The sequence below is a fragment of the Cryptomeria japonica genome, chromosome 5, assembly GCF_030272615.1.
Source record: "Cryptomeria japonica chromosome 5, Sugi_1.0, whole genome shotgun sequence".
NCBI lineage: Eukaryota > Viridiplantae > Streptophyta > Pinopsida > Cupressales > Cupressaceae > Cryptomeria > Cryptomeria japonica.
In genome coordinates this window covers 363,509,709-363,536,666 of record NC_081409.1, presented here as the reverse complement: position 1 = coordinate 363,536,666, position 26,958 = coordinate 363,509,709, and the positions used below count along the sequence as shown (strand labels likewise).

At 37.5% G+C, this 26,958-nt stretch overlaps 1 protein-coding gene across 2 annotated transcripts; it reads left to right on the top strand.

Moving 5' to 3' along the window:
• The first annotated feature begins 1,410 nt into the window (after positions 1-1,410).
• Positions 1,411-25,940, top strand: LOC131034691 (uncharacterized). 2 transcript variants are annotated; one of them, XM_057966264.2, is made up of 2 exons: positions 1,411-1,915; positions 24,100-25,940. In XM_057966264.2, the coding sequence occupies exons 1-2, from the start codon at positions 1,777-1,779 to the stop codon at positions 25,434-25,436; spliced, it is 1,476 nt and encodes a 491-aa protein (XP_057822247.2). In that variant the 5' UTR covers positions 1,411-1,776; the 3' UTR covers positions 25,437-25,940. The 2 variants fall into 2 exon arrangements, with proteins under 2 accessions (XP_057822247.2, XP_057822252.2); XM_057966269.2 differs by having other exon boundaries at positions 1,781-1,915; positions 24,083-25,940.
• Positions 25,941-26,958: the final 1,018 nt, after the last annotated feature.

Genomic DNA, 26,958 nt, shown 5'->3' with positions numbered 1-26,958 from the left:
TTATGAAATGGAAAAAGGAATTTTTTTTTATTACTTGTATTTTGGCAATTTATTTCATTCACTTGTGGGTTAAAACTTAGTAAGTTGTATGGGTAGATCAATGGGCATGTTACACTCTTCACCTCAACTGTTTTCTTTGCCAATTCATTATCTTTTTGATTCCCCTCTCGAGATATATATATATATATATATATATATATATATATATATATATATATATATATATATATATATATATATATATATATATATATATATATATATATATATATATATATATATATATATGAGTTATTTAGAACCCATTAAACCTCTAATAGCTTCTCTAATTGGTCTTAAACATCTCTTAAGTTTCTAATTCGGGATAGAATTTTGTCTATAATTGCATTAACCATAATGAGGGAATCCCCTTCAAGATGTAATCTCGTCACTCTAACCTCTTGTCCACACTTAAGACCAAGCAACACCACTCTAAACTCTATGTCGTTATTCTTGTGACCCCCAATGTTCTAACTTTTCACAAAGTATTCTACCCTTATGATCTATGATTATACACTTGGCTTCACTTAACCTAGGGTTGTCTCTTGGAGCCCCATCAAAATTCACCTTGATCCACAGTTCTTTCGGCTCCCTCCATTTCACGTTCTTCCACGGGTTGAGAGGAAGATTAACCTTCCTATCTCCCATTAATAAGGGTGTATTTAATCATTTTAGTCATAAAATAAAATAATTTTTTTATCAAGCATATATCACTTGAAAAAAGATTTCAGATAAATTATCTAGGATAATATAGAATAGACTTTAATAGGGGAAAGGACCCAGTAGTCGTGCACCCTAACTTCACGCTTCTCAAAATCCTACTTGGAAATTTTGAATCACTCCGATTTTTTTACAGCAGCTTACTTGGCAAGTCCCCTGCTTATAACTAAGGTTTCAGGGCCACATCATCAAATATGATGCCACATCAGCATGCTTTTTGCCAAGGTGTCCAAAACAGCCCCAAAAAAAAGTGAGACCAATAGGCGTGCAAAAGAGACCCCAATAGTTGTGCAGCCGATGTGGCATCACCTGATTGGTTACTTTTTACAATATTAGTACATTTCTTAACAACTATTGGTACATTTCCTAACAACTGTTGGTACATTTCTTAACAAAAATTGATATTTTTTGTTTCAAACAATAGGTTTTATTTGTTCAATTTTTGGAACAAAAGGTATCAACAACCCTCACAACAATTGGAACATGCTCAACTACTGGGTCCTTTCCCCTATTTGAAAGCACTTCAAATAGATGATCGTCATAAATTTCTTCCGCTAAGAAAATTGTGATTCAGATTAGAAAAAGATTTTTTTTAATAATTTTTTTACATATATTTCGTAAAATAGAAAACTTTAATATTTGAGTTTTTGTTCCCTTGCTAGTCGATTACTCTGTTTGATCTGTTATGTTTGGTTTGCTGCTGGGCAGCTCTCTCTGAGTAACTCTTTCGTAATCTAGTTTCTTTCTTAATCCGATGAATAAAATAAAAACTATACCTGACATATAAGGTGGACCGTCGAATTCAGGGCTTCACTGGCACAGATAGTAACAATATTTTCTTACGGTAACAAAATTTTGATGCAGATTATAACAAGATTTTTCAAAATGAAAAACAACTCGCACACAGACCAGTAATTAATAATAATTGAATAATTAGGGGTCGGAGCTATTTATCCATTGAAGCAGCTGCGCTTACTCTCGAGTGTGTGTATATCAGGGCTTGGATTCACAGTTTAAATGATGTTGTCGTTTTCTGTAGCCAGTTATCATGTGGGTTACAGCCCTGGAATGCCATCAGTTTGGAGCTACTCCTCACAAGGTTTAACTGGAGTTAGGAACATTTGCAAACCAGAGCGCACCATCGATTCTATTCGAGGTGAGAAAAACTAATTATCCACCTCAGTAAACATAAATGCTTTACTAATTGTTAACCAGGATTGTGAGAAGATTCTAGAACGGTTATGCAAGTCTAGATACTTATTGTTATGTTTTTTCCTGTTTTCTTCTCGTTAATGTTCTCTAAAATCAATTTCCTCTTGGTAGCTGAGCAATGGCGGTACCCTAAGGGAATGCTAACACATCTGCCCTTAACACTTGTTAGTACAGCTTGATGATCATTAAATAACTCGTAAAATTTAGGACTCCAAATTTATGGTAACATACTGTGCTACTTGTAAATCCTTTTCACTCAGTTAAGATATGCGGTATCCCATGAGTCCATTTCTATACTTCTTGGTGGGTAAGGGGTGATTGCTAGAGAAGTATATACTGGTCAGTATTGATTTCGTTCATTTGTCTTTGGTATTTATATGAGTTTTGGACCATTTCCTATATTTTAAGTGCATTTCCTAAATTTTAGGAGGCCAGTTAGAGGCATAACACTCACCATTAATCTTCTCAGGGGAAATTTGCCCTAAGGAAATCTATGTTGATGCTACTTTTCATGCCTTTAGATATTTTTAAGTGTACATGTTTGCTATGAGTACCCTAGGAAAAAAATCTTTTTTTTTAAGGGCTTTTGGAAGGCTATACCATGGATAGGACCATGTCGTGCAGGTTGTCCTTGGATTAGGGTTTGAATTAACGTTTCATAATGCTTTATCTTAGGTCTCTTTGGCAAGTGATTCTGAAGCCATGATTGATTTATTAATGAGTGGTCAAGGTTTATTGACAACTTGGACAATTTAATCTTATTACAGTAGTGCCATGTTATGTAGTTCTTGTTTACTAAGTGATCTCAGCATCATATAAAAAATAATACTCTTTATTATTTTTTATTGACACTTAGGCCAGGTGCTATGATTGGGAGCATGTCAATGAATAAAAATGGTCACTCAACCTTGAGAGGATTTATTCTATGCTTGTTTCACATATTCCAGACCTAGAGAGGGTGGCTACATTAGGCAGCACCCATCTACCCATTTAAGGATGAAATCCCTTGGATTCCAATATTAGAGGGTGGGACACTTTTAGTTTCTTGGAGGAATCTCATTTAAGGGTTGCTTTGGGCTGAAAGCGTTGTCTTTTCTATTAGTAGACTGATTTGTGGGGCAGCTAGAGGCTAGAGCAACATTATTGTTATATTGATGTAATCCAGTAGGTTTTTATTATTATTACTCTATTGATATGTTCCAACAAATTTTATAAATTAAAAAAGAAAAAGATAGAGGGCATCATAGTGATATTAGACCCAATTTCCTATTTTAGCTTGTGAACCATGGATAGAGATGGGAAACTCTGACGGATGCGGAAATGTTAGATCTAGTCAAATACCATGATAAGGATTTAATGGGCCAAGAATTAATGATAGAGCTAATGACATAAATGTTACAACTTTAGAGTAATATGCACAAGATCCAGACCCTACTAATACATTTAAAAGAGGGAGAAGCTCAACTTTGCATAGCCAACCAACGGTTAGTCAAATAGGTCCCATTTTAAAACCTGCTAAGTGTTGATTTTGGTATATGCATGGCTGTAGATTTTTTATTTTTTATATTCTCTATTATTTCTACCTATTGTTCATTAATTGATTGTATGTGTTCATCACTTCATTTATATATATTGGTGTTGGTGGTGTCCCTTCACTAAGGGTCACCACGCTTGGCCCAATAATTCTATTATGTTATATTATATTATATTATCTCAATAATAATAATATTAATATAATTATTATATCATAATAATTATATTATTACAAATATTATCCCAATAAAATATAATAATTATATTATCAGTGCCCATCAATATAATTATTATATCACAATAATTATCACAACCTCTATGTTATCCATGTCGGCATGTAGGAATCTGATCAACACTCCATCTTAGCCGATTAGGCCAATTAGGCCACTTACACATTTGTCTTCCTCAGGCTGGAAGTGATAACCGACGCTGCCAATATTCAACACTCCCTCTCAGCTAGGGAGGATACTTCCAGCTGCACAAAACATATCACCTCATAGTGATGTTAACCACAATGGCTACTCCCATATGTGGAAAGGAAAGATATCACCTCACCGTGATATCAACCATTATTGTGAGATCGTCACCTCACAATGATGGTAAAATGCACAAGTGTTCATCATTGTGAGAATGTCACCTCACAATGACCTTCACCATGGCTCATCCCAGAGGGTGAATAGTAATACACAAGTACAAGAAAATCATCACAGTTTCTCTCACGTGATGTTGTCATGGTGTCACACACATGACATCCACTATAACTCATCCCAGAGGGTGGATCCACCATGGCTCATCCCAAAGGGTAGAAATATAGATGAACACAACCACCATGGCTACTCCTAGAGGGCGGGTCCATCATGGCTATTCTCATGAATGGAAATGCAAAAGAACACAAGTGCCCATCACTGAATTCTCAACGTGATGTCGTCATCTCATCATGACATTCACCGTGCCTACTCCCAGAGGGTAAATAAACACTAGTGCTAAGTCATGGAGTCTCTCACATGACATCCACCATGCCTACTCGCAGAGGGTGGATCCACCATACTTACTCGCAGAGGGTGGAACAAGGGCTGGAACCTCAAACTTCTCTCATAGAGAAGAATGCACAACAAGGGCTGATACCTCAAATTTCTCTCACAGAGAAGAATGCACAACAAGGACTGATACCTCAAACTTTTCTCACAAAGAAGAATGCACAATAAGGGCTGATACCTCAAACTTCTCTCATAGAGAAGAATGCATAACAAGGGATTGCAACCTCAAACTTCTCCCTTACAGAGAAGAACTCATTAACAAGGGCTTTCACCTCAAACTTCTCCATCACAGAGAAAAATGCATTAACCAAAAGATGTGACTTCCTCTGAAGCTGAAAAGTCAAGCTCCCTCTGAAGCTGAAATGTCAAGCTCCCTTTGAAGCTGAAGCGGCATGCTCCCTCTGAAGCAGATATCAACCTTCTGACCTCTTCGTCCAGAATTACTTTTGACGATATGGCAGACTCCCTCTAAATGCTGATTCTTCCTCTGCGAAGAATTGCAAGCAATCTTCCTTCCTTGAATGCAATCTCAAAGCATCTAGCGAAGATCTGATGGTTGCGTGGCCTTCAGCCCTCGCCATCCCTCATCATCTATCTTCAGCTCAACGACAACATATACAGATCACTCAGAGCTGTCAACACAGTAGATTGAAATACTATGTGACCATCCATAGAGAATCTGTTGTAATAGGTCTCCTCATCAAAGGTACATGACTATTTGTGTCAATGATCATAACCTTGTTCGTGCTCAAATGTACTTGATATGAGTGAATGAAATCAAGCCAGAGACGCGCCCCTCGATTATCCAACCCAGTCCGGTCTTGAATTCACCTCAATGCCACGGGACGATCCAGCTCTAACTAATCACTAGACCTCGAGTCCAATATTCTGCTTTTGTAGTAGGCAGGTGCCTTCTTGAATTCCTCTCTAGAAGCAATGTGTGAGAGAGAAAATGTTGATCGCCAGTAATAATGGTGTGATACCTTCAACAGCCGATATGTAATATTTCCAGTCATCACATTTCCTCAGCTTGATCAGGAATACTAGTTGAATGGTTTTCAACAATTCTTTGAAGTCATGCCCTCCATTCAATATGCTGTCGGAATACATCCTGCTGGCAAATATTCTGCAGACAATATTGAGTGGAGAGTCTCTTCTTCCAATAGTAGTTGTTTCCTTCTAAGATAAACTGCTTCCTTTTTTGCATACGGCCGACAACAGCATGAACCGATTCATTGCTGACTCATTTTCTTGGCTGATCAAAATGTCGTCACCTAAGTCAGATTATCTTTTCACAAATTTGTAACTTTATTTAATTCATAGATAAGACTTGCACAGCATCTTATCCTCTTTATCTCTAAGTCATTTTATGACCTCGTTCTCACCCTTTTACACATATATGTATACTCCTTTTGTATACTTTCAGGTACAGATGTTATTATTTTCAGTATGCCGTCACCCACATATTTTATTATAATCTCTGCATTCCACACACTTATTTGAAGAATGATTTTGATCTATTTGAAGGTTTCACTCACAGCTTTTCTGAAATGTTGTATCTTTTCCTTATGACTATCGGTTGTGAACTTATTTAAAACCAATAATTCATATTAGTCAATATAGTCCATGTCTTTTCATTTAATTGTATCTTACTATAACAAAAAATAATTGTCTTTTGTTACTTAACACGTTCATATTCTGCTTGCAAGGAATCGACCATCTATACCGGCCAGCAAATGAATCGAGTTGCATATTCTTTGTTCTTTAATTAATCAAACAAATGAATCATACTGAATCGACCATCACTTCACTGATTATCAACATTTTCTTACGTGGTTGATCCCCACAATTATATTAACCACAAGGCTACGAACAGTATTTGACCATTAGAATCACCAGTTCGAACATTATTTGAACATTAATCTTCCAGTTCGACTGCTTTAATCACCAATCGCATCTGACTTTGTATAATCGCACTTTTCACTACATTAGCGCTGCCTTCAATATCTTTGGTTGCTGATAACATGGTCGCTGAGTGTAATCTTTAGTGTTGGCTTCAATATCTCTTCGATATAATCAATTGTATTGAAGAATATAATCGCTGTTTATTATTATTAGTTATAAACAATCACTTGCCTCTAACAAGTCTTTAGCGCTTCCTTGATTAAATCGTCTAATATGCATCCAACTACATGCAAACTCCAGCAAATAGGGTCCGCTTAAACAAATATTCACGGCAGGTCTAGGATATGAGTGCACCCAATATTTACGTTGCCAAATATTTGATTAATGGCAAAAATTTAATCAATCCATGATACCTGCAACCTTTGTATCTTCAAGTCTATAATATTAATCCGTTGTTTTCTAAAACTCACAGCAACACCCTTACATCTCCAGCATAAATGATGTGGACGATATGCCAAGGCTCCTTTATACTGCAGCAACTTTGACTTGGGTGCTGATGGTAATTCCTTATTTTTCATAACATTGAATATATATGTCTTGAGTCTGGAGATGCCCCATTGCCTTCGTTTGCCAATATGATTATTATGTGTGATAGGAAATCTACAGGGCCTTCCCCAGTTTTCGAACCTGCTCTGATACCATGTTGATTTTGGTATATGCATGGCTGTAGATTTTATTTATTTATTTTTGTTCTCTATTATTTCTACCTATTGTTCATTAATTGATTGTATGTGTTCATCACTTCATTTATATATATTGGTGGTGTCCCTTCACTAAGGGTCACCACTCTTGGCCAATAATTATATTATGTTATATTATATTATATTATCTCAATAATAATAATAATATTGATATAATTACTATATCAGAATAATTATATTATCACAAATATTATCCCAATAAAATATAATAATTATATTATCAATGCCCATCAATATAATTATTATATCACAATAATTATCACAACCTTTATGTTATCCATGTCGGCATGTAGGAATCTGATCAACACTCCATCTTAGCCGATTAGGCCACTTACACATTTGTCTTCCTCAGGCTGGAAGTGATAACCGATGCTGCTAATCTTCAACGCTAAGATCAGATTCTAAGAAAAATATGTGAAAACTTGAACCAGAATATAGAAAACTGAGAACAGAATATAAAGGACGAAACAAAAATACACAAGCCCTTATCCTGGGAAAACCGTCCACCTAAGGGTGAAAAACCCAGCCGACTAAAAATGAACTTTATTATATCTCAGAAAAGAGTACAAATGATGATAGTCTCAGATTACTATCAATTACAATAAAATGAGTTTGATTCTCTACAAATCAATCGTAAGAATGAACTTAGATGATACATCTTGCATACAATCCAAAACCTTCATAAATCTGAAAACTCTGTATGCAGAAGGAACACCTAAAAAATCTCTGATCTGTCAGACACAATCACACGATTTTAATGAAAGAGAGAAGCCGATATTGAAACTGCCAAAGAAGAAAACGAGACAAGGAAGAATAATCAATATAGCACATTGGAATTCCCAGTGAAGAGTCACACGAAGGGAGAAGGAAAGGCACGGACAGTTACACCTGCACCGACAGCCTCATCACCTTCACTGACAGCCACATCACCTCCACCGACAGCCGTAGCAACATGAAGGGTCACCGACAGCAACCAAGGCAAGAAGAGAACGGAAGCTAAAGAGCCGATACTTAGACAAAATAAATCAGGAACACTGCATAGATGATCTCTATAGCTGCTATATCTTCAACAAAGTATGTTAGAGGAATTAGACATTCTCTTTCTTGAGTATCAAAGGAAGTTAAAAGACTCAGGGCTATTTTAACTTTTGTCAATTTCTTGGAGACACTTGGGAAGTAGCATCTAGATGGCAAGGCCCACGGTAACAATCAAAATGATGATAGAAGAGATTTGCAATATAAAGTGAATAAACTAATGCTTTTACTTTTGATGGCAGCGACAAAATATCTTCTTACAAATGCTTTTACACTCAGCCCTATGGTGGAAGAGGATGCCATATGGTTTGCTAAACTGTATTTGGAAGGTTTTTCCTATTATTGGTGGCACCATGATTTGATTATTTAGGGGTATGGTCTTGTGAAGACACTTGATTATTTAAGCTAGAGATTGCTGGATTGCTTTGACTAGAAGGATGAATACTTCAAGGAGCTTGCTAGAATTAGATAGCATGTTTTAGTGGTGTCATTGAATTTCAGCAAGTTGTAGTCATGGTACTTAATGTTTCAAAAAGGAGAATCACCTTCTCTTCAACAAGGGTTTATTTGAGCCCCTCAAAGGTCTAGTTAAAGGCTTTGCATCCCCATCACTATAGGATACCATTAAGAGAACATTGACACTTGAGCCTTCTATGCATAGGAACAAATTTTTAAAGGTCTAGTTAAAGCTTTTGCATTCCTAGCACCATAGGATACCATTAAGAGAACATTGACACTTGAGCCTTCTATACATAGGAGGAAATTTTTATTTTAGCCTAGAGCACATAATAATACTAGGTAGTAGAGAGAGACCTTTTAGAAAGGAGGATATTAGTGCAGCAATTTCAGTGTGTAATGCCTCCCTTTAGTCTTTTGCCAATTTGTGCACTTTTAGCCAATTTCCAAGCCTTCTAGAGGCTAACTAGTTGGTTAGGGAGAACTGCAACGTTTTTGGAAAAGCTTTTGACTAGTTTTGCAAAGCAGTCGTTCTTGGGTTTGAGTTTAGTTGGTTAGACGAAGCCCTTTGATGCTTTTCAAATTGATTTCCAACTTTTTGGTTGCTCTCCAAACTTCTTGGAGGAGCAGGCTATTTTTAGAAAGTCACCAGGTTACCTTTGATCATCGTCCCTAGTCTTCAATATCACTTGGTATGATCAAAATTGCAAAGTTATATCATTTGGGTGCTTTCCGCAACTTGGAGATAATAGTGAATTATTTAATTAATATTTCACTTAAGTTGTCTAATGTAAAAAATAATAAAAGGGACAATTAAGTGGCCCTCAGCCTCCTTTTATAACTTTTTGAATTAATAAAATATTACTTTTTTCCTTATTTGCTCCAAAAGTCCTTCTATTAAATATATAATTAACTTTATGGAGTACTTTTCACCATTTTGAGAAATAATAATGTTTTCCTATGAATAAAGCCTCTTTTCCAGGCGTCGTTGAAAAGCTATTTCTAAATTTTCACACCTTGGAAAAGATAATTTATTCATGAGAAAACATTACTATTTCCCAAAAAGGTGAGAAGTGCTCCATAAATTTATTTATTTATAAAAGCACTTTTGGAGTATAAGGAAAAAAGTAATATTTTATTGCTTCAAAAAGTTATAAAAGGAGGTTGAGGGCTCATTATTGTGGTGGTTGATGAATTTTTTTTCCTCTGCTTTTTGGGAGAAAACTTTGTGTTCTTCTCAAAAACCCTCGAGGATGAAAACTCTCGAGTTGCTGGCTTCAGTGTTGAAAGATCCTCCCTAGTTGATTTATGGTGGTTTCAATTCAGAAATCACATTGGAGCTTTAATGAAGTATGTTGTCTTTTGCAGAGACTTTGAGGGTGTGCCAATTTGGAGTAGGGCGTGTGTGTGGGTTTCTGAGTTAGTTTGCAGTTTGTTCTAGGGTGATTCCTAGCTGTATGGAGGTGCTTGGTTGTAGAGATTCATTATGAGATGATTTGTTATTGATCAAATTATGTTGGAAGGAGTTTGTGGTTTTTGGCGCTAGGGTTTGATGGTGTTTCAGAACTCTTACTTGCTGTTTCAGATTTCAGACCTGCATATGATAGATTTCGTGGCGAATAGTGAGTTTCCAGTGAGTTTCAGGGTTCCTACATCAACGATAATGTTTGAGTAGTGATGGGTATGATATATTGTGTTATTTGAGTGATCTCTACCTGATATTCCATGTTATTTCAGACTCATATTGGATATTACCAGTATATCAGATCTGTTCCTTGGTCATCATAGGCAGATATGAAGCTTTCTGGAGGTGCTGGGTTATACGGATAGGGTTTGATCAATGGTGGGCCATCCTAGATAATATAGAAGGCTGTTTTCAGATATTCTCCTTGCTGTTAGGGACTATAACAGTCCATTATCAAACTTGCTAATACTCAAAATCACATAACAATCCTTTTCCTTCATTTTTGGAGCCTCTGCAGCAGTGCTGGGTGTGTTTAGAGGCCTTTGTGTCAGTGTTGGGTAATCTTGGTGATTGTTTGATGTTGTATTTGATGGATTTGATGCCAAGAAAAGGTGCCAAATCAGTCCCAGGTATGACTGTAAATCATTGACAGACCTGTTCCTGTCCATACCTTGGCAAGTAAAGGTTGTTTGAAGACTGTTGGGTCATTGCCTTGCTGATTTGAGTCACTTAATGAATGTGACTGTTGGGTCATTGCCTCGCTGATCTGAGTCACTTAATGAAGTGTTCCACCTGTTGGGAGACAGATTAGGGTGGTTTGGGGCCTTTGGGCTGCCTAGACCTGTATGAAGTGAGCTACAGCCCTACTACAACACTCCACATTCAGTTCAGACCTGCTACAGTTGACTTTATCATCATATCGAAGGTATCTCTCAAGTGGGAGTGTAATGTAGTCAAGGATGGAGGGTTTGAAATGGACTGTCCAGCCTTGCAACATAATTCAACCCAGAATTGAACAGAAAACAGAAACATGCGATTTTATTGATCACAATAGAATACACACATGTCCGCTGGCTCCTCATATGCCAAGTACATTAGGCCCATTGGCCCCACATGCTGTCGCACTGGCCGCCATGGGCTTAGTACAATGAAAATGCAGAAAAGAAAGTCTTCTGGATCCAATCTGCCTAACTCCTAACTCCCTAACTACAAATGTTGCTTCCCAAAGATCATTGAAGGTGTTTAATAAACTAGCTCCAAGCACTAGGATCAATCTGCATCGGCCTTCATTAGGTCCCAAGTCCTATTTCCAGCGTAGGGTGTAGGTTGGCTCCAGGCAATTGTAGAAGACACAAAACTTGATGTGGATGAGTGCAGATCCATCTGAAGGTTGCCTCACCTCCTATCTGCTGTGCCCACTCTGCAATGTTCAGAAAAGTTCGCCACACTATCTTCTTTAGGTCTGGTCCTAGACTGTTTGATAGGACAAACTTTTGGTGAAGAGATCTTCCAATCAGTGCGTCCCCAACTACTGCCACCTTGATAGGTTGTAGTAGATTTGTCGCGCTGCCTTTATTCTATTCTACAGAGGAAATTAGTTTGATGCGGTATGATACAGTCAGGTTCTCTAGGTGGTTCTTCATCAGAGTGTCATATGTACCTCTGTCTTATGTATTAACAGCTTATGAATGTTTATCCAACATGATTCCTATAATAGCAGATATCTGAATGTTGATTTTATCATAGCAGACCTTGTGAACAGCAGTGTACTCAAATTTGCAATTTTTTTTTATTGCCTCCTATTGTCAAAAACTTGAACAGCAGTGATTGACACATGGAGATATCAAAATCATAACTTATAACAGGAGAATCTAAATTGCATTGTTCATGTTATGGCAAAAATCCGAAAAAAAAGTAGGGGTGTTCACTACATAGTTCATACCCTCAAAGAGCTACAACTCCACCTATTGCATCCATTGTGGCTAAAAAGATTGGTGAGCAAACTAGAAATGAACTCAAAGGAAAAAAAATGTTCTTAATGTGCAAGGAGCATTGGGAGTCAGGTCCTAGATGGCTTGACAAGGACCAAGTCCATTACATTGAGGTAGTATTTGATGAAGACATTGGTAATGAAACTAATGGATTAGAATAGTTGTAGGCAGCAGAGGAGTAGATTGTTGAGTAGTTGCTAGAGGATATTATTGGCACTAGAAAGTTATGTTTGCAGTTCTCTTAGGAGCACCATGGTATCATCCATTTAGGCTTTGTGTTTGTGGAGAGTAAGTTGGATGTTGGATTATTATGCTTGTTGATGGTGCTACTATCCACAATTATATCAATGAGGGACTTCTTGGGGTTTAATGTGACTATCATTGATGGTTTCACAATCCCGTACCTCAAAGTAATTTGGTAGCTCAAGATATATAGTAATTGCATGTGACAACTCCAATGTTGTTGGATTGGATGAAGCAAACATGGTTTTGGGTATATAGTGGATGCATTCCCTTGGAGAATTTTCTTAGAGTTATCAGTCTATGGAACTCAAGTTTAAGTCACAGTGGAGAGACATGGTACTTAAGGGCATACATGATGAGTTACCACAAGTAGTTATAGCCAAGAGGATGGAGAGGATCTTTCACAAGGGACAAGTTTTATGGGCATCCAATTGCTTTATGATAAAAGACATGCACTGTACCTTTAGATGCACATGACACTTATTAAGTTGACATGCAAATTATCTTAGACAAGCATAATGTTTGTATGGTGATATGCTTATAGGTTTTCCCTGAGATAGGGGATCCAACACATCAGACTTGGAGTTGGGCTCTAAGTCCATCATGTTCACTCCGTACCTCCATTTACAAATATATAAAAAGGAAATAGAGAAGGTTGTAAAATATTTTTTAGAGTTGGGTCACTTTAGACCTAGTTCTAGTTCATCTACTTCATTAGTTGTGCTTGTAAAGAAGGACGATTTGGTGAGGATGTGTATAGATCATTGAGCCTTTAACAAGAAAACAATTGAGAACTTGTATCCCACTTCTAGGATTGATGAGATTATTCACAAGTTGCATGGAGCTATTTACTATTTGAAGACTGACTAGATCTATGTGCACAAGGAGGAAATGCACATGACGAGCTTTAGATGTCATTGTGGACACTATGAGTTCATGGTCATGCCATTTAGACTAACCAATGCACCAACCACTTTCCAATCAGCCATGGACTAGGAATTTAGTGCCTAGATGAAGAAATTTGTTTTGGTATTCTTTGATGACATGTGATCTATAATAAAACTTGGCAGGACTACTTGAAACACTTGGATAGAGTCCTTGAGATCTTGTAGTACTAGGTCTTCTTTGCAAAAAATCCAAGTGTGAATTTGGAGTAATGAAGATTCTATACTTGGGCCACATAATGCTCAAGGCATTCAAGTGGATTGGCAAAAGATGCAGGCTATATATAAATGGTCAGCCCCTACTTTTTAAACCTATTTTGGAGGCTTCTTAGGGCTATTTAGTTACATTTGGAGACTCTTTAGAGTTTTCACATGTGGCAGCACCCTTGATTGAAATTGTAAAGAATGGAGCCTTCATATGGAGCGATGTAGCCCAAAGAGCACTACCATTTGTTGTGGATAGCGATGTTTCAAGTAAGGGAATTGGAGCTATCTTGATGCAAAAGGGCCAGCCTATAACATTTGAGAGCAGAAAATCAAAACTACAAGAGGACATCTTCTATTTGTGACAAGGAATTTCTTGCCATTGTACATGCTTTGGCTATGTTTAAGAAGAACTTAGTTTGTGGCAGATTTGTGGTTAGGACAAATCACAATAGCTTGAAGTTCTCCCTTGGTCAATGTGATTTAAATGATTGGCAACCTAAGTAGATAAGTGAGTTCAAGCTTATTATCTCAATATTGGGTATGTAAAGGGTAAGAAGAATGTAGTTGCTAATGCTCTTTCTTGTATACCTACTTTCTATGCCATTTCTTCTATTGCTACTGATTGAAAAGCTTCCTATTGCTATTGATTGAAAAGCTTCTATCATGGCCAAGTATGCCAAGAATACCTTTTCTGCTGGTGTATTGGATGGGAATGTGAAGGATGATATGTATGTTGTGTTAGATGGCCTTATACTATATAAGAATAGACTACTCCTTGTATTTGAGTCCAAAATGAATGAGGGCTTTGCATGATGCACCCATAGTGTTCCACCTGGGCTTCTACAAAGCTTATAAGCAGTTGACAGAAGCTTGTTGGAAGGGCCTTGATGCAGAGGGTTTGGGATGTTATATCACTTTCTTGGTTTTACTCAAAAAGGGTCTCCAGTTGGTACCATCCAATGGACCAATGTATTTAACCTTCTCAAGGTTTCGAGAGCTTGCCCTAGATCCTTCCCAAGGATCTCTTCAGTCAGGACAACTCACAACTGACAAGGAGTCTCCGACCCCCTAAGTTCCAACCCTTCAACCAAGGACACCTAACAATTCCAAACCCCAAGCAACGGGATCTTTACTCAAAAGGTGGAATCTAACCTATGTGAGTGTTTACACGTGTTATATGGCATTTTCATTGATCTTGACCCCTTAGATGGGTGTTTACTAGCCCTTTGTATCTTTTCCCCTTTTGGACCTAGGAAATAGGGCTACAAGCAATTAGCCCTCCATTTGGACTTTTATTGATTTGTCTCACAACCTACCTGAACAACCCCCTGAATAAATTTGATATTCGAATACCCTTTTGGGCATTCTACAAATTTCCAAACTTTTGCATCTGGGTTTTGAGTACAGATGGTCAAACCCTACTGACACTATTTAGTCTATTCTAGCCGGTGTTGGGGTTCTGTTGAGCGCATATTTTGTACACTATCAAACACAGAATAAAATACCCAAGGGTACCTTATCCTCTCTTGAGTAAAGCCTCTGAATGCTGAAGATATCGCGAAAAGGATCAAAAAAGGTGACTTCAAGGTTCTTTTCTGTAGGATCTCTACGTGTGGACAAGCTCTTTGTGGTATGATGTGATTTGCTGGAATCACAAGGGGACTTACATTTGATGATTGAACGTCTGATCTGCTTTGAATATTGCTGGAACATAGGCTCTTACTAGCTTTGATTTAAAAAGAAAAAAGGAAAAAGATGAGGGTGAGGAAAGAATCTAATCCTAACACTAAGGAATGTAGGAGCAATGAATGATCTTTGATGGAATTCTAACTAAGTCTTGTTTTGACATCACAGGACCATCTCCACAAGGTTAGTGCGATCTTCGAAGGAAAGCTTTATGATGTTCAAATCATCACTGCAGGCATAGACACCATCAAGTTGATGCATATCAATGAAGAAGCGACAATTGAAGTTAAGCTTAAGCTAAATGATTCCAGTTGACTACACAAGGCAAGTCTGCAATCAACAAACTGCTAGTAGTATGGATACACGAATTCCACCATCAATCAAGCACATTTCTTCCATTCATCTAATAACATGAAATCAAATACGAGAAGTATAGAGACCATGCAAATTGTTGAATCGACCCATAAGTTTCACCATTTCTTCAATGAAGTTACAAGTCTTTTACAACAACATCTTGGCAACAATCTTTGCCTTCTCTCTCTATTCTACTCTAATTGCTATTCTATCAACTAGCTAATCACCTTCTAACTACTCTCAATTCACTAACTCTATTCTATTCTTTCTATCTATTTTCAACTTACTTTCTATTTATTTCAACTGTCTTTACAAATGAAATGCCAGGGCTTATATAGTGCCCTCAATACAATTCGATGGCTTAGATCAATTTGAGATCAATGGCCAAGATTCAATAATGAAAACCCTAATTAGGGTTTGTTACAACCATTACATAACATTTAATGCTCGACCAATGAAATAATTGTATTGATTGGACACATGTCTTCTCTGGAAAAATCGACCAATGGATAGCTAGGGTAGGTACATCGAAGTTTGTGCCACCTTCCATGAGTTAGGTACATTGAATTTGGACATGCTGAGGTGGACCACACTGACTGGAGAAGTGATGATTGGGATGCCACCTCATTTGACACTTGGTTGATACTCAATTTGGTAACGTTGAGAAGTTAGCCTTAATTAATTCTTCTGGAACTATCTGCTTCTTCAACGAACCCTTTGCTTTGACTTCTTGTGTCCTTGATTTGCAGGATGATGATGTACCTTGCCTTGGAGTGCTGGATTGGAAGAGATCGCCCTTATCCTGATGAAGCTAGATCGAAGAAGGTCGTCCTTGTCGATGCTTGACTGGAGGAGGTCGCCCTTGTCCTTGCTTGATCTTCTTGGAGGAGACCATCCTTGATCTGGCTTGATCTTCCAACTCCGGGATCTCCATTTGATGCCTTCCCTTGAGTATTAAACTCTAAGAAATGATGCAAAAATAGATGAATTTCGCTAGGCAAAGTGTAGATCATAGCCTCCTCTTGGATGAATTGTGCCTCCTTTAGCTTGGAAAAGAACTCCACCTTCCACTAGCTTCTCCAAAAATCTGGAAATTCGCCTTCAAATGTCTTCAAAAAATCTGGAAATTATCCTCCAAACTAGCAAGAAATACGCCTCTTCAATAGCCTTCAAGATGAATTTCGCCCTCCACTAGCTTCTCCACACTTAGTAGAAATTCGCTCCACTCCTCTGGATTTCGCTCCTCAAATTGCTCTCCAAGTTCGCACTTGAAAGGATGATTGAATGATTTGAATTGTGAAACAACACCTCCAATATATAGAGCGCTCACCTTCCACTTACCCATGAGGCCGACCTAGCAAATAAAAGGTGAAATAATAAATAAAACCTCAAAAGGAGTAGGTCGACTTGTCAAATAAAGGCAAAATAATGCCCTGTGTGCTCAACTTTTAATTTTTTAATTCACAAAAATTAATTTTAAATGCCTTTATAATAGAAATTCGATTTTTTTTTAGGCCCAAAATTAATTTATTAAATGTCAATTTAATTAATTTTTTCAAATATTCCAAAGTTAGCAATTTGGCATCTAATGCGATTTGGAGGATATTAACGCCCAAATATGGTAAAAAATAATGAATGCCATTAACTTCGCTCTGGTCCCTTGGAGAGGGACAGGAGCGCTTTTCACTTTTGCTCTTATTTCTTCGTCCTTTAATTGCCAACTTTCGTTGTGGGGCAAGCAATGATCCCCTTCGTCCATTCTATGCATGCTCATTTTGCTTTCGCAAGGCAAAATTGGTGTTCTAAAGATTTTTGCCCTGGTCCTCCAGTGAAGGACAGGAGCACTTTTTGTATTTCAGGCTAGGATTCTCAAATTTTGAAGTCAAATCTTTGTTCACCACGCTCTAGAAGACCTTTTCCATCTTGCACAACCTTGCCTTAGCATAATCTTGGAGGGAAATGGTTGATTTTATAAAAAATCGCCCTGGTCCTTCAGTGAGGGACAGGAGCACTTTTGAGTCCTTGTGCAAATTCTTGATCACATTAATCTTCAAATTACCCTCTAGGCATAGAATATCACATTTCACTACTTCTTGAGCCTTGCTAATAAAAATATCATCTCAAACTGTAAGGTAAATGGGCATATTTGGAGATTTCGCCCTGGTCCCTTGGAGAGGGACAGGAGCACTTTTGCCAATTGTCATCAAAATTTGCAACTCTTGCATCTCGATTCCACCTCGAAGCATTTTAAACATCATTTCAAACTTGCGCCTTGGCCTAGATTTGTCCAAAATTGGAGAGGAGAGCTAGATACCATGTTTTCGCCCTGGTCCCTTGGAGAGGGACAGGAGCACTTTTGCAATTTCAAGCTTATCCGTCCTTTGCTGGCTTTCCAAATTATCTTCAATGGGCTAATCATGCCTTATTCCATTCATTTCAATCACAAACTTGCCTTGTCTTTTGCAAGAAATTTACACCTTTTAGAAAATCGCTCTGGACCCTTGGAGAGGGACAGGAGCACTTTTTTACATCTTGGTGTATTTCTTTGTTCTTTAAACCCTCAATCGCATCTAAGGCATAAAACATCATTCGTCCTTCCCATCCAAGTCAAGTTTTGCCATAAAATCTCAAACAAGGAGGAGAAACTTGAAAAAACGCCATGGTCCTTCAGTGAGGGACCGGAGCACTTTTTGTCACTTGGGTTGATTTCCTCCCTTGTGGACCACTTAAATTATATTCAATGGACAAAACATGCCTCCCTTGACCTCTTCAAATCATAAAATTGTCTTGATCTTGCAAAACTAGTGCAAATTTGAAAATCAAGCTCCGGTCCTTCAGTGAGGGACAGGAGCACTTTTTGCCCTCTAAGCCAAATTGTCTCACTTTTCATCTCGAAATTCCTTTGCTAGGGAAGATTTCATCTTACTTCATGCTATGAATAAGAGTTAATGTCCAAGAAAGGTCTAAAATTGTGCATATAAAGAAAATCGCTCTGGTCCTTCGGTGAGGGACAGGAGCGCTTTTACCTTTCTAGACAAAAACTCCATCATTTCATCGTCTTTAATCAAGTCAGGATGCTTTATCATGTTCATTTCGTCCTCCACCATGCCTTTGATGTCTCAATTTAGCCAAACAAGGTTAGGAATGACTCCAATAAGCTTTTTCGCCCTGGACCCTTGGTGAGGGACAAGAGCGCTTCGCCTTGGTCCCTTGGAGAGGGACAGGAGCGAAATGCGCTCTGGATCCTCAGTGAAGGACAGGAGCACTTTTTTACTTTTTGAACTCTCTATCAAGATAATTTTTATGGAATATAACATTTAAGTATAAGTGATATACTTTAAGTTATATTCCATATATACTTTCAGGATGTTTGAGAGTGGTTTCAGACTTCCAGGAGTTATATTGCAAAATCTAGTTTTTTGAGGTTTTTTAGTTTCCAGACTTAGTCAAATTTCAGGATCAGGACATTCCAGACTTAGCCAAATTTCAAGATCAGGACATCACCCAAGCAGGACCTGCTATCCAGGTGATCCCCTTGGCAACACTCAAAAATGCAAAGGCTAACGGACAAAACCCTAAAAGACCTAGAAAACAAACCCTAAAAAGAAAAAAAGCAGGGGTCTCCATTTGCAATGGGGCGATGTGTGAAAACGTCACAACAGGTTCAAGCTCTCAAAAGCTTCACCAGTCACAAAGGAATGAAAGTATAACACTTGCCAAGGGTTTGCACTTGTCCAAGGGTCCTTCTCATGCCAAGTTTGACCATCCTTCAATCTGTTGTTCAAGGTTTCCACCCTCTTTTCCTACTGCACAGGCTTGCCACATGAGCGATGTCAAGCCTAGGGCATCATCTTAGGAAAGACAAATGGCACTTCCTGTCTCCAAAACCATTGGGAACATCTAGTATACATGTCCAATCAACATCCTCCTAGGTTTCAAGTTGATCCCATAGAGAGATGTTGATTTGTGTCACTATTTGCATCCAAACCCTGGTTTTGAGGGTTTTGTCAAGCCAGTGGGATAGAAAATTCACTTTCTTCCAAACCCGAAGGCTTCAAGACCTCAGATCAACTCCAAATGGACAGTGAACCTCTGCTACAACTTGCCAAATGTTTAATTCATGCCCACCGTACACAGGGAATTATGCAAGAACAAAAACTCAAGAAAAATGTTGGAAACCACAATAACCGTTTGCTTTGAAGACAAGAAATTCATTCAAAATCATCTCTAACTAGTAGGCATCGTTCCTCTAGGCTTATATCATGCCAAGGAACTCCTCCAACTACCTCCAACGCATACAATCAACCAACTAACCGTTGGAATAACCATATTTCAAAATCTTGCAAGAAAAGTTGCTTAAGACAATAATGCAACTTTGCAACTTTTGTCAACTTTCTACAATTCGGTCTTGCCTTCACACCAAAGGTCAAGAATGAACCTACCACATATTGCAGACCCCTAAACACCAAAAATACATATAAAATGCCCATACAAGGCCTTTGACCAAGTTGACACACCTTGGGGCCTTAAGGCTTATTACACTGCCTAGGCCTAATCAATAGGCCTTCAAACACACACATTGCATATTCTATTCCTAAGTATAACCATGAATCAAAATGATGTAGACACATATCAAAATGAAGTAGACACATGTCCTAGTGCCCCTACACCAAGCCTCAAGAAGGATGTTCTTAGACATGTTAGAGAGTGCACTATTTGTCAACACAATAAGGAAAAACACACTTTCCCAACATATTTACTACAACACTTAACCATTCCTAGCCAAAACTAGGAAAGCATATCCATGGGTTTTATTGTAGGCCTTTGTAAAGTAGATGGGAAGGATCACATTTTTTATTGTAGTGGATTGCTTTACTAAATATGCCAATTTCTTTGCCACTCCTATTGAGTTCAGAGCACTATAGAGGTAGCTGACTTGTTCTTTGGAGAGGCATTTTGGATATGTCTTTGCGTAAGACCATTATTAGTGACAAGGACAACAGTCTCCTCAACTCTATTTGGCATGAGTTATTTCGTTTGACTAGCATTGAGCTCGACCCTCGTACCAACTATCATGCCTAGATGGATTGACAAATGAAGACAGTTAAATAGTGGGCTGAAGGGTACTTAAGGAACTATGTCACAAAACAAGAAACATCATGGGTTAAATGGTCATATCTTGGAGAGCATTGTTATAATACCACTTATTACATTTCCATTAGCATGACACTGTTAATGGCACTACATGGATGCATTACACCTACCTTCATTGATCTAGTGTTTACTAATAGTCATGTGGTAGTAGTTGTTGATTTTGTAGAGCACAGTAAAGACATTTTGAGGTCAGTTAGAGAATATTTGCAACGGGCACAAAATTAGCAAAATTTTTATGCAGGTTGACATGATACTAAGAAATCATTTGAGGTTGGTGATATGGTTTTTCTACATCTATAGCCTTATAGGTAGACTAAGGAATTTTGTGAAGGGAAACAAGGTTGAAAATCTCAAACCTTTCTACTATGGATTGTACAACTACAAAGTATTGAGGGATGGCTAGGTGGCCTATAAGTTGGAGTTGGTAACAAGTAGTTAGATTCACAATGTGTTCCATGTGCCTTGCTTTTAAAATGCACTTGGACAACATGTTGCACCATCAATTCGTTTGCCACTATTGAATGATGAGGGGGAACTTGTATTGGTTCTAGATGGCATTATTGACACATCAAAGAAGGGATTGAGGAACAAGACAATCATGGAGTAATTGGTTCGTTGGAGGAGTCTACCCACAAAGGATGCTACTTGGGAGGGGCCAAAGATACATGAACATCCAACATTGCATTGCCTGTAGGCTAGTAGTTTTGAGAATTGCAGACTTGAAATGTTTCCTTTTCATTGAGTTAACACGTGGGACCCACAAGCCCATTTCTATACTTCTTAGTGGGTGAAGAGTGATTGCTAAAGAAGTATATATTTGTGAGGATTGGTTTTGTTGAATTTTCCTTGGTATTTTTATGAGTTTTGGACCATTGCCTACATGTAAGGGATGTTTCCTAAATTTTAGGAGGTTAGCTGGAGGTGGGACTCGCATGATTATCCTAAGGAAAGCTTAATCTAGATAATTAGGATAATTATGCGAGTCCCACCTCCAGCTAATCTTTAAGCTAACAAAATCTACAAGGTCAAATCTAGAAGAATACAAGCAAATCTATTGCTATCCACTTCTTAGTTGAGACATGAGTTTGAAGGTAGGTTTACCCTCATGAGTTTGAAGAACGGTTACTTCTACGAGGTCTGAAATTGTTTCCTCTGTTTGTCTAGTTGTTTCTTCAGGGTTACATTGATACCATTCACTCTTTTGGATAATCCTTTTGTGAAGGCTCAACCATTTTAAAGTACAAGGCTTAATTAAATGAGCACTGGCATGCAAGCTTGGAATCAGTAAATGCAATCTTGGAAAACTTTTGTAAGAAAAGAAAGCACTGACATGCAAATGTAATCAATAAACCTTTGAAAATCCGTAGGAGATGAATCAGCCAGAGAAGAGCAGCAAACATCCAATCTTTAGACATATCTAAGCTTGCAGGCACATACAATACACTGCTCTTCCCTATACGCTATCTGCAATCTGCTTGAATACTCCAATCTACCTCTGCAAGAGAATTAATCTAGGTTGGTAGTAAATGACATGAGCAGTGAGGCCTAATGACTTGAACAACTTAATCTTAGCATTTGATTGCTCATGGTCTTGTGCACAAGAGCGGATGGGTCTCTGAGAATGATGTTTTCCTTAGCTGATCAGGAGTGAATACACAGATTCTGGATGATATATTCAGTGTTACAATTCGATACTACAATGACACCAAGACTGTTCTAATACTTGGCCAGACATTCAAGAAGCTTGGTAATTGACTCATAGAAGTTGAATGATAGCCTAACTGTCATCTCTCTTAGATTTGTAGTTTTATATGTAGAATGGACACATTTTGACTCATAGAAGGGCAGTCCATGTACAGTTAATGTTTTCAAATTGAAAGATTTGTTTCAGGAAAACCTGTATTCTAGATCTAGGTATTTTTCTTATTCTAATACAAATGTTGTTTGATTAATGAGCACACCAGAATCTGTAGAATCGGGCATTCAAGCAGTGAGATAAAGCCTTAAATCTAGAACCCTGTAAATCTTGACAGGAAATGAATCACTGCAAGGGGCATAGATGCAAGAATCTCCAGTATAGCGTAAATTTTGACCAGAGTTAGGTGATATTAGGTGACATCAATGTTAATTCAACAAAGAAAGTCAAAATATATATACACAGAAAAATTACATTAGTACTCACAATATAATAATACATTATATCTCTATTCCTTAATGTGAGAGACGAGAGTGTTGTAGGGTTTGGGTGGGGGTCAACACCAGCCTGACCTCCCACCTCCCTTTTTTGGATTGGTCAATGAGGGTTTACTTGCTCCTCAGCCTGTGGGACACAAATGGGAACTGAATCCTCGAGCATGCACAGTGCTCACTTTTCGCTGCATTAACCAAATAAATAGATTGCATGGCAGTTCCCAGAGGGAATTGAATTTGTCTCTTCATTGCGGTAGTGCTTACCTCTCATTTCCATTTTATTATAATGCTTTACTATTTTTTTGTGTTTTTTTAATTTTTGCGATGTGTTGCTATGACTAGCCATTCCTACGATGATAGAGGAACTTCTAGGTGTCCCTTATGACATAGAAGAGCTAGGCATCCTCTAAGATGTTTAGAAGATGCTAATAAGACGGTCAAGCATCCCTTTTTTAATGGCGTTTCCTAGGCCTCTAGTTAGCCCCAGGAAACGCTTTAGGGATGGAAAGACCTGTTCCCTAGGGTTAAGGGATGGCTTGGATTTGCTCCAAACTTTTGGGTTCCCAATAGGTGCAAACAGTGGAGATGGATGTTAAATCACACGGGAAGGGTCCTTGTGTTCATATGTCCTAAAAGAAAAAGTAAAAGGGAAAATCTTGGTATGGAGATCACATTGATCTTTTCCTCTCACAATGGATAATCAACTATCTTCCTATTTCCATTTGATGTTAACCAAATCTATCCTGTGGTATATAAGCTGTTCTCCTCTGAGTCAATCAGGTTGGTGGGATATATCAAATTACACATCCCATTGATGCTTTAGTGCCAAACAATTTTGAAGGATGATAGCTTTGTCATAATCAATCTCCATGTGGTTGAGAAGTAATTTTTTTTAAACAATAGTACAAGATTAAATTGGAAGGATATTTTATTTTATTCTTGTCTGGAATTTTTTAATTCTACAAAAAATAACAGTTCACACTTGGATGGCATTTGTTTTGAAAAACTGCTATTTTTGAATGTATGCTTTTTGATGTTTATTCATCATGCATTGCTTAATCTTCATGAGAACTTTGTTTGGTACGTAATAGGCATCTTGTAGCTAGCCTTGGGCAATTAATTAGCAACTGAGGCACTGCTTTTGATGCAGCTTGTTGAACTTGGCAGAGCTTGCAGATGGGAGCCTGATGTTTGCTTTCGGAGAATCTCAACCATCAGGAAGTTTAAGAGCATTTCATCCACCAAAAAATGCAAAGAAAGCAAATAACTCTTCCTCATCACATGTGGAACAGATAACAGCAGGGAAGAACACTTTTCTAAAAAGAACATCCTCAAATCTAGAAATGCAGTCATTGATTCCAATTTCTGCAGAAAAAACAAGAAATTCTATAAGAAATCAAAGAGAGCAGGATGTTGATTCTGATGTGGTTTGGGATAATTTTGGTTCGGACAAGGTCAATGGAAAAACTCACAATGTGAACCACAGCAAAAGAGTTGGTCAGTCTATTAAGAGATCATCTCAAGCATATGGAAAGGGTTCAGTTCCAAAGAATGGAGACAGCCCTGCACTTAATGAAGTATCTGTTGATAGTGAGATTGTTGATCTCTTTAAACGGCTTCTATCTTCTATTAAAAAGAAAAATCCACAAAATAAGGAGAAAAGTTATAATCATTTTTCAAATTCCAAATTTGAAAATCGAGACCATCCTACCAGAAGTGTACTGGATCAATATAATGAGAAAACTAAAGAGGAGTTTAAGGAAGATGCAAGCAGAAGACATTATAATCATTTTCCAAACTCTAAATTTGAAAAACGTGACCATCCTACCAGAAGTGTATGGCATCAATATAATGGGAAAACTAAAGAGGAGTCTAAGGAGGATGCAAGCAGAAGACAATCTTCAATGGAAGAAAAAGTGCCTGCGAGAAAAAAAAATTTAAAAAGAGGCCCACAAATGACAAAATATGAAAAGAAAACAAAAACCATGGACAAGTCTCTCTCTGAAGCATTTCTTTTGTCAAGGCCTCCATCAAATTTTGTTCGCAGATCACCAATTCCTTTATCGGCAATCAAGCAAGATGTCCGTTCAGTTCCTGGAATGGAGGAGTCAAAATTTTCATTTTCTGAAAAAAAATCAACTGGGCAAGGCATCTTATTACAAGATTCAGAGGAAATGCCCACATCTGCGGAGAATGATTCTTTTCTTAGGGATTCACCATGTTTATCAGAAGACAAGCTGAATGATTCAAGAGAACTCAAGCTGGTAGACTTGAAAATAGATGGTAGCAAATTAAGAGATTTGGAAGGAACACCGACGCCTTCCGAGAATGGTTCTGTTTGTAGGGTTTTGCCAAGTTTATCAAAAGACAAACCCTATGATTTAAGTGAACTCAAACATGTGGAGCTGAAAAAAATTGCTAAATCCCATGGTTTGAAAGGTTACTCAAAGCTCAAGAAAGAAGAGATACTAGAACTACTCAGAAATGCAGTGAGGCAATCTTAATACACAAATGGTGTGGTGACATAATGCAATCCATCACAATTTCCAAGTAGCTTGATTCCAAGTTTCCAAAGGCATAAATTTCACTTTAATTTTTGAGTTCGTTGGCATCAGGTGTTTTTTGTTCCATATCTGTAAAAATTGGCATTTCAAGAGAGAAGCCTCCTGTAAAAAGTAGGATAAACTTCAGTTGCTGCATAGAATGTCCAAATTATGTTTTGTTATTTACTTTTCCTGTGAGAAGGCTCGAAGCTCTTTTGTAACTTGTTTTCTTTTCTCGCATGATTTTGGTTGTGATATTCATAAAATATCTAAATTTTTGCAGTAAATATTATTTTGCCTTCTATTGAGAAGAAAGGGTCAAGTGTCTAAGAGGTTAATGACCCTACAAGTACAACAAGTTCATGGCAGTAAAAGGTTAACTATAATAGCGGATTGTAATTCTGTTTATGTACAACTTGATTAATAAAATGCTAATATAATAGCAAAATCACAGGTTGAATGTTAGTCGGAGTATGGTCTCCTGAGCAGTAACTTTATCCACAAATGAGATGAGCACCGCAGGTATTATAATGAAAAGAGCTAGTGACTCCACAAATGAAATGAGCACCACAATTATTATAATAGAAAGAGCTAGTGACTAACTGATGCTAGATATGTGAATATCTTTGTAAATATATATATTTGGGAATACTTTTTAAACCTAGACTACTCAATTAATCTGGTTTGGTATTGCATATCCCTCGACCTTCAAGTGCAACAGTTCTCTCTTCCTCTCTTCTCTGTCCCTATCCCTCTCTCCTTTTTTCTGTCTTCCCCTTTGCCCCACTCTCACCCCATTGAATCCCTCAAGCTCCTATGTTGGTTGAGGTCTTTCGATTATGACAAGCAGTTTGCTACTGTGAACCCTTCTATCTTTTTTCATTGACTCCTCCTTAAACCTAGATTCCTTGACTATTGTTGGTGGTCATTATGGGAGTCCCATGGTGGGACAGCCACTAAATTATTTTAAATTTAAAGAGGTTGGATTTAAAATTTGATGTTATATATTTTGAGTCCCACCACTAATCAAGCATGCTCTAATTGATTGACAATGATACACACACATATATACCTCCCTTATTTCCAAATTTAATATTCCAATATAGATCAGCAAAAATCTTTAAAAAGCTTTTTTTTATAGTTAAATAGTTTAATATTTCAGTAATCATCGTAAAACTTGTACCTTTATTTCATAGTTTTTCATAAAAACTTTGAGCCAATAAGTCACTCTTAGTCTTATATGAGCTGTCTTGGTAACTCCTATATTTTTTGTTTGTCGAAAATTTTAGTTATCAAAAATAATATTTTTAATAATCTTCATTATTTAACATTTTTATTGCACATGCAACCAACTTGAAAGTCAAAATCTATGGTGGAAAATAAATATTTCATTAGTTTAATAATAATCTTCTCACTATCGATGAAAACTATCCTAAAAGTGGAGAAGTGTCAATCTTTTGCTTTGAGTACAAGACAAAAAACT

Bases quoted from the DNA above. Each gene is read 5' to 3' on its own strand.
- LOC131034691 (XM_057966264.2), top strand. From the start codon at position 1,777: ATGATGTTGTCGTTTTCTGTAGCCAGTTATCATGTGGGTTACAGCCCT. The intron at 1,916-24,099 runs GTGAGAAAAACT...TGAACTTGGCAG, and splicing joins CACCATCGATTCTATTCGAG to AGCTTGCAGATGGGAGCCTG.